The 14,065-nt window shown below is 44.1% G+C and overlaps 2 protein-coding genes across 2 annotated transcripts in view; both read right to left on the bottom strand.

Moving 5' to 3' along the window:
- tars2 (threonyl-tRNA synthetase 2, mitochondrial) overlaps positions 1-14,041 on the bottom strand; it is a 46,996-nt gene extending 32,955 nt beyond the window's left edge. Inside the window, exons 1-10 of the mRNA XM_080768429.1 lie at positions 13,871-14,041; positions 11,962-12,140; positions 11,370-11,484; positions 10,860-10,981; positions 7,297-7,405; positions 6,859-6,915; positions 5,611-5,675; positions 5,298-5,376; positions 4,295-4,441; positions 2,090-2,188 (exon numbers count right to left, since the gene is read on the bottom strand). Coding sequence (XP_080624555.1) covers positions 2,090-2,188; positions 4,295-4,441; positions 5,298-5,376; positions 5,611-5,675; positions 6,859-6,915; positions 7,297-7,405; positions 10,860-10,981; positions 11,370-11,484; positions 11,962-12,140; positions 13,871-13,969 — 1,071 coding nt within the window. The 5' untranslated portion in view covers positions 13,970-14,041. The remainder of the gene's footprint in view (positions 1-2,089; positions 2,189-4,294; positions 4,442-5,297; positions 5,377-5,610; positions 5,676-6,858; positions 6,916-7,296; positions 7,406-10,859; positions 10,982-11,369; positions 11,485-11,961; positions 12,141-13,870) is intronic.
- The window catches only part of rprd2b (regulation of nuclear pre-mRNA domain containing 2b), a 42,306-nt gene continuing 40,249 nt past the window's right edge, over positions 12,009-14,065 (bottom strand). The window contains exon 14 of the mRNA XM_080767328.1: positions 12,009-12,146. The gene's annotated coding sequence lies outside the window, so the exon portion shown is untranslated. The remainder of the gene's footprint in view (positions 12,147-14,065) is intronic.

Genomic DNA, 14,065 nt, shown 5'->3' with positions numbered 1-14,065 from the left:
TTGGACACTCAGTCATGAAGGAAGCATGAGTTCAAGTCCGTTGCTCTCCCCAGGTTGGCGGAGGGTGTGTAGAGCCCAGGATCACATTAGATGATTGACACAGCAGTGAAAAATGGTGGGAAAAATGGTGGGATAAAAAACATATTTAAAAAATATATATATTGTTGGACCGCTCAGTTCATACAGGTGTGCTTTAGGGAATTCACTTCTAGTCGTTTTTACTAGTTGACTAGTTGTCTAATTTACTAGTCGACTAGTTGTCTATTATATGTATTTTAATTTATTTTTTGGAAATAAATATTTGTACATTTAAAAACTGTGTACATTGGTGACTATCACTATGATCTACCTGATCTTGAGGCATACACAAATAAAAAGAAAAACTTTTTTTTTCTCGACTAGTGAATTTACTAGTTGACTAGTAAACTCACACACACACACACACACACACACACACACACACACACACACACACACGCTCAGTCAACTAGTCGACTAGTTGCTTATTGCCCTAGTGTGCTTTTCTCTTTACCACACACACACACACACACACACACACACACACACACACACACAGAACACACGCACGCGCGCACACGTGTGTGTGGGCTTAAGTGTTTGACTAAACATACACCAGCTGCCTCCATGTTTTATCCTTCCTAGTGGACTGCAGAGATGGAGGATAAGAGATGGACAGGTGATAAGGGAGGGGAGGAAAACAAACACTGTAGGAAATTAAATGAAAGCTTAATATGTTCTGGTGTAGAATAGATGTAATCTGAGCATTACGTCATACTTTAGCTGTTGAAAAATAGCAGATGTACAAGCTCGTAGCGCGGCACTCGAGCTTGTAGATCTGCTATTTTTTTGAAGAATCGTTAAAATGTGGCGCAAATCTTTTGAATATACATCATTTCAGAGCGAACGTTTTTTAACTCCTATCTTTGCTTCTGGGATGTGCCTGGCTGGAACAACATATTTTCAGATGGGGGGGGGGGACAGGGGGACAGGGGGGGGGTGGCCAAATACAGATAATTCTGGGGGTCCTTGACATGGACAGGCTGAGAACCACTGACACAGAAACATGTGGTTATCATCATCAGAACGTTCAACTCCCAGTGCAGCGAGGAGGCACAAGAAACCCATGCGGTCACAAAAAACGCCTCCTATCCACTATCCACCTCCTACCCGTGTTAAGAGATTTCTTTCCACAGTCCACTTTTGCTGCGACCGCCATTTAACTTTCTTTGGACAAGTCATGTTCCGAAATTGGGCTGCTATATTATGGCTCATGTGGTTAAAAGTGTACCGCTATATAAAAAACAAAAAACAAACGTGTGTGAAGTGAGGGGCACATTTTATGATGATGATGATGATAACCACTTGTCATTTGACCACACACACACACACACACACACACATGGCATCACGGGTGACCACACAAAGCTGGACATTGGATGGAGGGGCCCCTCAAACACTACTATGAGTTGTGAACTTGTAGATCGGCTATTGTTGTTGCCGTCTTTGAAAATGTCTGCCTAAAATGAAATGCCCAAAACCGGATGCTATGGCGAGGAGAGACAGAGAGAGAGAGAGAGAGAGAGAGAGAGAGAGAGAGATTTGATTTATTTATTAGATCTTCATTAGCCTTAATCCATTTTGGGCGGGAACCCCTTTTGGTGTTAGCATTATGTTATGCTTTAGCTATTGAGAAATAGCAGATCTACAAGCTCATAGTGCGCCACCGAGTGGCGCGCTACGAGCTTGTAGGTCTGCTATTTTTGAAAAATCTAAGAACGACTGACATGGATGTAGAAGACATTTTTAGAATCTGATCTCAGGTCAGAATGGGTTAAGCCTTCTGTGAGTCACAGCAGCCATGTCTATGTCTGACAGTCACTCAGACACAGAGGGCTTTGTCTGAGAGGGCTCTCTCTTACTTGTCAAATGTCATGCCAAAATGGCAATAAAGCTTGTTGAATTGAATTAAAGAGAGAGAGACACAGACAGACTGATCGACCATGTGTGTTCCTTGATGTGTTTGTGTGTGTGTGTGTGTGTGTGTGTGTGTGTGTGTGACTGTGTGTACCTTCATCATGTCCGTCAGTGCGTTGTATATATGAGCTCCTTTGGGCAGGAAGAAGCAGCTTCCAGGACTGACGTCGTTAAAGAAGAACAGCTCTTGGTCCTAAAAAAACAGAACAAAAACAGTAAGCAATACCACACATACTTAGTTTAGACTAGTTATACATGGGTTAAGGTCAGGTTTAGGTGTGCTGCCCCGTGGGAGGTTAGGGTTGGGGTGAGGGTTTGAGATAGGTTGTAGTTGTATAGGACTAATGACTGGTCTAACCAATGACTAGTCTAAACCAAAGGGTGTAAGCCCCGCGTTGGGCTATAGGCTAAACTTCCGCTCGCTCGAGCCATCGAGTAATAATTGTACTTCTGGCAGTCTTCCGGGTGCTTCAAAACGCCACTGAGCTGAAATGAATAGCGTGGGGGCGGAGCTAGCGCTCCGGTTCGGTCTCTATCCTTGTATTACTCTATGGGGGCGCCGCCAATTTTTGGGGGGCATGTTGATGTTCTCATTGGTAGCTTTGATGTGTGAAAAATGAAATACAATAGAGAGTATGCACATGCATGATTTCCCCATCAGGACACGCCCCCCTCATCTAGACTGAGTGGCAAAACATTGAGCAGCATGTTGGAGTGTTGGAGTTTGGAAGCGCTCGTTGGAAATCACTCAACCGTCCTGCCGTACCACCCGTTTCTAAATGTCACATAATGCAGGAGGGCAGCAACATGTTGTGTTATTGAAAACAAGCACTTCCAAACTCTGACACTTGGAAAAATAATCAAATGCAGGGCATTTCTAGACAGAAAGTAGCTCATAACGTTAACTTTGCAGATAGAAAGAGGATAATTCAAGATTTTTACATTTGTACAGCTGCAATGCAACCCGACAGGACCTTTCTGTGTGGATGTATGGGGCTGTCAAGGCCAGAAAGTAGTTCTTTGCCACTCAGTGGGCGTTCCCGCATAACTTCCAGGTACGATGATGTCACACGCATACATTCTATTTATTAAAAGATGTATTTATATTAGTGAGAGGTTAGAGAGATGGCACGTACTGTATGAAACCCATGCACAGAAAATAACACATGTACAACAATCTCATGTTGCATAAACAAAAGTCTTGTATTTTTGCGAGCGGGGCCTAAAGTGTAACCTGACTCGGCCAGATTGCGGCAGTACTGAGTTCACAAGGTCCCTCCTAGTCCTCCTGCCTGGATCTGGGATCTCTCAGGCAGAAACCATGAACCCAGAAGCAGCGGGACAAAAATCTGATATCTCCATAATAATTCCGAGTTGTAGTCTTGTTAGGTTGTGTTTACATTAGAGTTGTAGTCTTGTTAGGTTGTGTTTACATTAGAGTTGTAGTCTTGTTAGGTTGTGTTTACATTAGAGTTGTAGTCTTGTTAGGTTGTGTTTACATTAGAGTTGTAGTCTTGTTAGGTTGTGTTTACATTAGAGTTGTAGTCTTGTTAGGTTGTGTTTACATTAGAGTTGTAGTCTTGTTAGGTTGTGTTTACATTAGAGTTGTAGTCCTGTTAGGTTGTGTTTACATTAGAGTTGTAGTCTTGTTAGGTTGTGTTTACATTAGAGTTGTAGTCTTGTTAGGTTGTGTTTACATTGCGCTGTGGCACAGCTTCAATATGTCATAAGTCTCGCGTTGATCCCGCCTCTAGCGGTCCCATACAGCCTCGTATCGCTCCGGCCAGAATTCTACCGGAGTACATCGTCTCTGTCTGAGAGATCCCAGACTCACCCAGCTGGCAGAATGCAAATGTTGTCCAGCAGGGGGAGTGGTTCTACCAGGCTACCTAAAGTGGGATGCATAATAACCGAACCACTGTGGTGGTTTGGTAAAAACAGAGAGATGTTATTGAAAGTTAAGCTTATCTACCCCTTAAAACAAACATTAAAGTACTTAGACTTGGCTGGCACGAATTACATCATAATCTGCCCTAACAAACATGAACCCATTTAGACCCGAGGACGCAACCACTTTAACCCTTATTTTAAAACTTTACCCGTTGAAAAATAGCAGATCTACAAGCTCATAGCGAGCTTGTAGATCTGCTATTTTTTGGAAAGAATCGTGAAAATGTGTATAAATCTATGAATATATATTCTTAGCGCCTCTCAAAAAAGGACATGATGTATGGAGATACAAGGTTTCTGGCCGACAGCGTCAAACGAAGCTACTATGAGGTCATGATGATGTCATCACCGTGCCGATGCGTCTGTGGTCCCGCCTCCTCGCCTCCTCCTTCTGCTCCTCCCACTCCTTGCTCTCCCGCTCGCCCGGGAACGCCACGCCCAGCATGCGCATCACGCCCGACGTCTGCGGCTGATTGGTCAAGGTCACGGGAGACACCTGGATGGATGGGAGAGATGACGAGACGGTTATTATCTACCCAATCAGGCGCCATGAACAGTAGTAGTACACTCGAGGATTGTGATTGGCTGATTAGGGCCCTGGTGCCTGGAAGTGTCAAACTCCATTGAGTTGGTGTGTCAAAGCCTGTGTGCGCTTCTGTGAGTGTGCTTCGTGGGACGGGGGGCTGATTTATTTTTAAATGATTGTTTAGAGCGCTTCGCCGCTTAGGACAGTGGTTCAAATTGACACTAATTATCCCACGGACCCCCATTTGAAAAGATATGCCAGGGAGCCCCATAAGAGAATATTTGTACAGCTTCTAGCAGTGATTCTCAACCCGTTTCATTGGAGGACCCCCAGTTTGACATGCATTAGTCTACAGACCCCCATTTAATGGAATTTCTATCTCTGGGAGGCCAATTTATATTGTAAAATCAATGTTAATTTAACTCTGAAAGTGTACAAAATACAAATGGAATTCGGTTCCATTTGTACACTCTCAGAGTTACAGACCCATAAGGGTCCATTTGGTTCCAAACTATCATTTATCTGGGTACCCCCTGGAACTCCCTCAAGGACCCCTAGGGGTCCCCGGACCCCACTTTGGGAACCACTGGCTTAGGACGTAAATAGTTTTCCAATTGATTCCTCCCCACCCACACACATCTCTGTATCTGCACTCTGCCACCAGCATCGGGACAAAATTGTTTCTAGGTTTCCTATAAAAGGCACCGTATCAAAACACAGGAGGTTTTGACACAGAGACCAACTTCTTTAGGATAAGCACGGCCCAGCCCACCCTACTGTCAGCACACACGCGAGCGTGCAGCCGCGCCCAGCCGCACACACACACCTGTAACATTTTGAAGACTTTGATGAGGTCGGTGTGAGGAAGAAGAGGTCCATTACACACCCCTACACTGTCTCCACATCTAGAAAACACACACACACACACACACACACACACACACACACACACACACAGTAAGGATGACATGGCTCAGAGACATGCTCACGAAGCAGTGCTTGTGTGTGCAAATCTCCAAGAAAATAAGTACATTTTTGGGTGAACCACTAATAATATGAGATGTTTTTAACCTCTGCGTGTGTGTGTGTGTGTGTGTGTGTGTGTGTGTGTGTGTGTGTGTGTGCGTGTGCATGCTTGCCTGTACACCGTCACATTGGGCCCAGTCCTCTGCTCTTCAATGAGCTGCAGTCTCAGCTTGTTGCTCTAAAAACAGCAACAACAACAGTCAGACTCATCACAGCCTGCCGGACACTCCATCACTGACAGAACATCACAGCCTGCCGGACACTCCATCAGTCAAACAGAAACCAACAGAACCACAGAGATCATCCATCAGTTTAAATGTTCCCCCTTCCAATTTCGTCCGCTCATATTTTTGGGGGGGGGAGTTTCATCACTTCCAGTCTCGCTTGTTTAGTCCTACTCTACGCTGTGTGGGTTTTATACGGTGTTTAACCCATTCTGACCTGAGATCAGATTCATACGAGGTTTCCACTGGACACACACTGGTCTGATTAACCCATTCTGACCTGAGATCAGATTCTAAAAAATGTCAGTCATTCTTCGATTTTTCAAAAATAGCAGACCTACAAGCTCGTAGCGCGCCACTCGGTGGCGCGCTACGAGCTTGTAGATCTGCTATTTTTCAATAGCTAAAGCACGACATGATGCTAACACCAAAACGGGTTCCCGGTCAGAATGGGTTAAGACCCAAAGGAGACATTTAGACGCGTTTGCCCCCGGCCGGGACCCAAACTATAGTGAGAATAGCAGATCTACAAGCTCACAGCACGTCGCTTCGGGCTGCGTTGTGAGCTTGTAGATCGGCTTTTTTTAATGTATTCATTGAAATGATTAGATATTTTTTTATGTAGAGAAAAGGCCTTGTGCACACCTACAAGGACAGGTGTGAATCAAGAGAAGAAAATAGTCCCTCACACTGTCTTCACTTACAGAGCAGCAGTTCTATGACAAAGTTTCAGTCTAATCGACCTCCATCAGGTATGATACCTGATGGAGGTCGTTATGATACCTGATGGAGGTCGTTATGATACCTGATGAAGGTCGTTATGAACTTATGATACCTGATGGAGGTCGTTATGATACCTGATGAAGGTCGTTATGAACTTATGATACCTGATGGAGGTCGTTATGATACCTGATGGAGGTCGTTATGATACCTGATGAAGGTCGTTATGAACTTATGATACCTGATGGAGGTCGTTATGATACCTGATGGAGGTCGTTATGATACCTGATGGAGGTCGTTATGATACCTGATGGAGGTCGTTATGATACCTGATGGAGGTCGTTATGATACCTGATGGAGGTCGTTATGATACCTGATGGAGGTCGTTATGATACCTGATGGAGGTCGTTATGATACCTGATGAAGGTCGTTTAGACCGAAACGTTGTCTTGTCTTCTGAATAAAACTGCTGCTCTGTAAGTGAAGACAGTGTGCGGGAGCCTTTTATTCTCTTTATTTTAATCATGAAATTATTTTGAAAACATTTTTGAATTGTTTAAAATTGATGAAAAATGTGTGATTATTTTGTTGAAATTGAAGGTTTTACTCTTAAAAAAAAAAGAAGTCTGCAGCCCTAAAGCCCTAAAGCCACACCATGTGCTGACGTGCAACAGGACATATCACAACGCTGCGACGAACTCCCAAACCGTTTTATTGTGTCTCTCGACCCATTGGTGCGGTTCTGGGCTTTAGAATGGGTCCCGATGCACTGTGTGGGAAACAAGTGTCCTACATTTAGGACCGGGAACAGTTGGTAAAGGAATGGAAGTGGATCTTCTCGTCGTCGTGACTGACCTGGAACAGCTGTTGGACGTCGTCCGTCTGGAGCTCCAGAGTGGAGAGGACAGGTCTGAGAGACGCAGCCTCCTTACATCTGTCCTCCAACTCCACCAGAGACACAGTGCTGTGGACAGACAATACAGTATGTTACATCTGTCCTCCAACTCCACCAGAGACACAGTGCTGTGGACAGACAACATGTTACATCTGTCCTCCAACTCCACCAGAGACACAGTGCTGTGGACAGACAATACAGTATGTTACATCTGTCCTCCAACTCCACCAGAGACACAGTGCTGTGGACAGACAATATGTTACATCTGTCCTCTAAGTCCACCAGAGACACAGTGCTGTGGACAGACAATATGTTACATCTGTCCTCCAACTCCACCAGAAACACAGTGCTGTGGACAGACAATACAATATGTTACATCTGTCCCCCAACTCCACCAGAGACACAGAGCTGTGGACAGACAATATGTTACATCTGTCCTCCAACTCCACCAGAGACACAGTGCTGTGGACAGACAACATGTTACATCTGTCCTCCAACTCCACCAGAGAGACAGTGCTGTGGACAGACAACATGTTACATCTGTCCTCCAACTCCACCAGAGAGACAGTGCTGTGGACAGACAATACAGTATGTTACATCTGTCCCCCAACTCCACCAGAGACACAGTGCTGTGGACAGACAATATGTTACATCTGTCCCCCAACTCCACCAGAGACACAGTGCTGTGGACAGACAATATGTTACATCTGTCCCTAGGGCTGACCTTCGATTCCGTATTTGATGATCGATTCAAAATCGATTCCCGCGTTTCGAACGTCGACGCTTCGAAACGTCAACGGGGGGGGGGGTGCGCGCGCGAGCAGTGTCTCTTTGGCTTAAACAACGATATAGCGGAGAGAAAGGCATGCTTGTATTGGTCTCATTTATTTTAAACAATAAGCAACAACTGTAGCAGGCTTGCAGCCTTCATGAAAGCAGTGACGCACAAATAATTTGGCTTAATAAAACATCCGACCGTAACAAGTCAACTGCCTGAAACAGGCATTACCTCTCCATCAAATAAAAATATATATAATCCAAACTCCTCTGTCAATTGTAAACGAACGGTAACATGAATGAACTTTTCAAGCCTGACACTTGTCAGAAATAAAATCAACCACGGTTGATTTGATTGATCATAAAGTTAATGTGACTGTGAGTGTGCGTATGGGAAAAAATATATAAACTTCACAGATTATAGATCACTTGGAATTATAACAATCTGAGTATTGCCTGAATAATGCCACTAGTGAAATCCCATTTTTTTATCGACATGCGATGCCGATGGAGAAATCCCACATAGTTAAATTTACCTCATAGTCATGCTGCATGCGCTGTTGGTCGATGAAGAATTATAATCCAAGGTTTGTCAATCATATTATGGTTTATGGTTGAAAGTAAACCATAATATTAAAGTAAACTCTAAGAAGAGATCTGCAGACTGCAGTGCAGAATGCATGCAGCTCCACTTGCTAATTGAGTTGACATTTGCGCAACTTCACTGCATTACAGTAATTAGTTATTTGCCAGCACCTGCTCCAATATAGGCCTAAATCAAACTTTATTTATATAGCACATTTAAAACAATAAAAGCTGACCAAAGTGCTGTAGGCCTGCAGGCTGAAACAAGTGGAGCATCGCATCACCATCGGCGCAAAAAAAAAAAGCATAATTAAAAGACAAAACACAGGCAAATAGTATATGCTACATTATTACAATAATACGATCAGGTGCAATTAAATGCCAAAGAGAAAAGGTGTTTTGGTCTGGGTCTGTAGGAGCAAAAAATATCAATTCTTCGGTGCACTGAGCGCACTCACCATGTGAATCCAAGCAGCGTAATGGCTCATCGATAAAAGTTGAGATTTTATAGTGGCATTATTCAGGCAATACTCAACAGATTGTTATAATTCCAAGTGATCTATAATCTGTGAAGTTTATATTTTCATTTTCGTGTAAGTAATGTTTTTATATGACTTATCAAACAAGGTAGCCTATATTTAATGTCCACTGAGCTGTGGTGCATGCGCTTGCCTTCCTTGTTAACACGGGGAAAGAGGAGGCGTTGCGAGGTGCTGCGAGGCGCAAGCATGGCTCGCGGACCAAATGGGGCCGTCTCGCGGACCAAAAGCGGACGCTTTTTTTAAATGACTATTCGATTCAAAATTTAAAAATCGATTCCCGTGCGTATCGATTGAACGTCGATTAATCGAGGTCAGCCCTATCTGTCCCCCAACTCCACCAGAGACACAGTGCTGTGGACAGACAATATGTTACATCTGTCCCCCAACTTCACCAGAGAGACAGAGCTGTGTGGTTTATCACCTAAACAGTGAAGTATGCGTCCATCTCTAACAAATGACGTAAAGCATAAACAAGCCCTTGTGACTAAAATAACTACATGGGATTAATTTGGATCACGGGTTGTTTTTCTGAATTTCCTGAAAAGCAACAGTTTTGGACATACAAGGTTTCCCATCTCGACATTGACAGACGATATAGAGATGTTATTGTTAACGTGGTGATTCGGGCTCCATTCCAGGCAGGGCCGCGCAGCAATAAAACAATGATTGAGAGTTGCGTGCGGTTATTTATTTTTTTTACAACTCTGCATTTCCATGCTTAGAAACCACAACTGTTGAGTTCAACGGGAGGTTTGTTTACTGAAATCTCGTCATTATTTTGGATTTGATAGTGTAACATTCATTTTATTGATGCCTGCTGCAATTAAACTCCTTGCTAACCGTTTAAATGTCAACGCTTTCAGAGAGAGCAGGGGGGGTTCCATGAGGGGAACGCAGAGGAGGACTTACAACCTGGCGAGAGGCCAGTCGCAATTATTACATAATCGTCTTATAGCAATTCTTTTAGACAATCGCAATTATTTTTCATAATCGTTTCCATGTTGAAAAATCTTCATACATTTTCAAATATAAAAAAGAAGAAATAGCTGATCTACTGGAAGTTTAACATGTTTATACATTTCTTTCATTCAACGGTAGCTGCCCTGTGCAATGTACCGTTGTACTGCCAGACTATTGTAATTATAACACTTTATTATTATTTTACTGGAGTAAGTAAATTTAGCCGGACTACTAGTCCCACAGTTTTGGTGGCACGCACTGGAGCCATATGTAAAATCGACCGGGAATGGTGTGCTTGTATTTTGCTAAGAGAAATGTTGTATAGTTTAATTGATATTAATTTATTTGCAAAAAATCAAGTATTTTTTCCTCAGAGACTGTAAGCACTATAGTTACAAAACTTGGAGGGTAGGTTCATAATAATTACTAAAATTAATTAAATTATAATGTTATCGGTCGGCCTCATGGTGGCGCTATAACAGCCCACTTTATGTTTTGGCTTATAATTCTTGAACCGTTGGTCGTAAAATCTAAATTATTTTTTTCCCATATAGGCCACGGCCATTTCCGTCAGTATAGATTTTCCGCCATTTTGAATTTTATCCAAAACACACTTTTTGCTCCTCCTCCTATAGATTTTGTCCACATCTCGAACTCACCTGTTGTCCAGCAGATGGTCACAGTAGAGACCGAACTCCGTCACTCCCTCTCTGCACAGCTGGGCGCCCAGAGACGCCTCCAGCACGCCTCCCAGCACGCACCCCGCCGTCCTCCACAACGCCTGGACGGGAGAGCAAGAGCACACACACACACACACACACACACACACACACACACACACACACACACACACACACACACCACGTTAAGTTCTACCGTTTTCCAGGACCCACCTGGTAGTTCTGAACAGGCCTGTCACAATCATCACATAGTCGCATAATCGCAATTCTTTGAGATAATCGCAATTATTTTTGCATAATTGTTTTCATGTTCCATCTTAGGCTAGTGGTTAGCCTAAGCCTAACCCTAGTTAGTGACTGGTTAGGCTTGATTTTAATGTTCGCCGTGTGGCCAACTGTACGTTGGAACAATGAGCCGTCGAACTGATTATAAATCGAACTGAATATATTTCCATTTCTACGTAGAGGTGATGCTGTCGATGAAATTACCTGTTTGCCCTCGATTGTGTTGAAGTCCAGAAGCTGCAGCTCACAGTCTTCCTCTAGGGGGCGCAGGAGACCACACAGTTCGCCGTTCACTCTGCTCACCAGCGCTCCTTTCACCCTGCAGGTGGAATAACTACTGTTAGAACTAGAACCTACTATAAATAAAACAATTATCGTGAAAATGTGGCGCAAACCTTTGAATGTATATTCTTTCAGAGCGAACGTTTTTAACTCAAATATATCTTTGCTTCTGGGGGTCCCTGGAACAACATATTTTCAGATGGGGCTCGGCAGCCAAATACATATCATTTTTGGGGTCCTTGACATGAAGTAGTTTGAGAACCACTGATAAAGAAACAGGTATTTCAGAAAACTGAAATTAGGCCATCATGGTGGTGGTCTATACTATGTAAAATGTCAACAGAAGGACGGCGCGTTCATATATGGATTAAACGGTTGTCTACGTTTATACGCATAGCTGGCAAAATAGGTCCCAATAGCCTAGCTAGTAGCTACGTTTACAAGCGTAGATGGCAATAAAATAATTAACTGACTAATTGAAAACGAGATTGGACTGCACAAGATCAGTTCTCACCGTGCGCTCTGCGCCACGAGGAGGGGCGTGGTCACACCAGCTTGGCCTTTTACCGTCCTGCCATCGGCCAATCGGATGCTGAGGGGCCTCTCGGTGGCTCTGCCTCTCGTCTTGTTGGCCTGTTGTTTCTCCCTGAGAGACTCGAAGAGCCGCAGGCGGTCAGACACAACGGAAGACACCTGTAACTGGAGAGAGGAGAGACATATTGGACAGGAGAGGAGGTTTGAGAGACATCTGTCAAAATAGCATCCTGATTTGGGCCAAGTCATTATAGTAAAACAAAACAAAAAGAATGGAAAGAATTGTGACACCTGCAACTGGAGAGAGGAGAGGAGAGATATTGGACGGGAGTGGAGGATTGAGACCTAACCTCCCACAGGGCAGCACACCTAAACCTAACCTAACCCATGTCTAACCAATGACTAGCCTAAAGTTACTAAGTATGCACCCCGTCAAAATAGCATCCTGATTCAAGTCATTATAGTAAAACAAAAAAAATAAACACACGCATCGTTAATCAGCTAAACATTAACGTTGTCTATCGGGCGGAAACCTCATATGTCCACAAATATCGGATCTACAAGCTCACAACTCGAGCATAGGCCAGTGGTTTTCAACCCGTTTCATTTCAAGGCCCATTCATTAATCATTCGGCATTTGAGCCACGGAAGGACGGACCACCATTTGATGACATTTAGCCCATTTGGTTTCATGTCACGCTCTCAAGAGTTAAAGATCTATAAAGGGTCCATTTGGTTACCAACTCTACATCATTTACCGTCTGGGGGACCACCTGGAACCGCCTCAAGGACCACTGGTTGAAAACCACTGAAGTAGAGCGTTCATTTATGACAAAAAACACAAAAAAAGTTAAATAATATGGAGATATAAGAGGTTACTGCCCGGAAGCAACGATATACAAAGCTAGAGAGAGAGAGATGCTAGGAGGGGACGGTCTGTATGTCTCCATCAGGACTAGAGAGAGAGAGATGCTAGGAGGGGACTGTATGTCTCCATCAGGAGTGGACTAGAGAGAGAGAGATGCTAGGAGGGTCTGTATGTCTCCATCAGGACTAGAGAGAGAGAGATGCTAGGAGGGTCTGTATGTCTCCATCAGGACTAGAGAGAGAGAGTTGCTAGGAGGGGACTGTATGTCTCCATCAGGACTAGAGAGAGAGAGTTGCTAGGAGGGGACTGTATGTCTCCATCAGGACTAGAGAGAGAGAGTTGCTAGGAGGGGACTGTATGTCTCCATCAGGACTAGAGAGAGAGAGATGCTAGGAGGGGACTGTATGTCTCCATCAGGACTAGAGAGAGAGATGCTAGGAGGGGACAGAGGGTCTGTATGTCTCCATCAATGACCATCTGTGGACACTTTACTTTAAATCCCATAATGTATGTCTGTCTCCGTCTTACAACCCCAATGTTATGCGCGCACACACACACACACACACCCTAAAAGCCTGTCCTCATGCAAACATAATCCTCTCTCTCACCCACACACCCTCTCTCACAATAAGTGCTACCACCTCACATTATCACACACTCTCTCTCTGACTCTCTCACACACACACTCCCTCTCTCACAAATAATACTGCTACCGTCTCACATTATCCACCTTCTATCTCTCTCTCACACACACACGCGCGCACACACCTAAATGCAAATATATGTCCTAATTAAGCACTAACGTTATACACTCTCTCTCTCTCTCTCACACACACACACACACACACACACAGAGTAGGCCTACTTTACTACGCTAAAAAACACACGTCACACATTCACAGGTCAAAGCCAACAGTAAGCGGCGCGCACAAATTGGCACAATAGAAACACGTCTAACTGTATCATCACAACAACAGCTCGTTGGCTCTGATGAAAAGCCAGCGTGCATATGATGAGTCACCTGGCTGTAGGCTCTGTGCACGCGCAGCGTCCCGTGCGCTTTACAGGTGAACAGAACGGTCACGAGCGTCCTAACGGGACCGTTTGCCATGGCAACCATCCTACGACGTCAATAATAAGAGCATAACACCAGCATCATATCAGTTATGAGAAGTCTCCTTCACTGCGACGCGCCATGACACCGGAACCATCTGAC

The sequence above is a fragment of the Protomyctophum bolini genome (genome assembly GCF_963924005.1).
Source record: "Protomyctophum bolini genome assembly, chromosome: 7".
Lineage (NCBI taxonomy): Eukaryota > Metazoa > Chordata > Actinopteri > Myctophiformes > Myctophidae > Protomyctophum > Protomyctophum bolini.
Note: the sequence above shows the minus strand (reverse complement) of the source record. Positions and strands in the feature narration are given on the sequence as shown.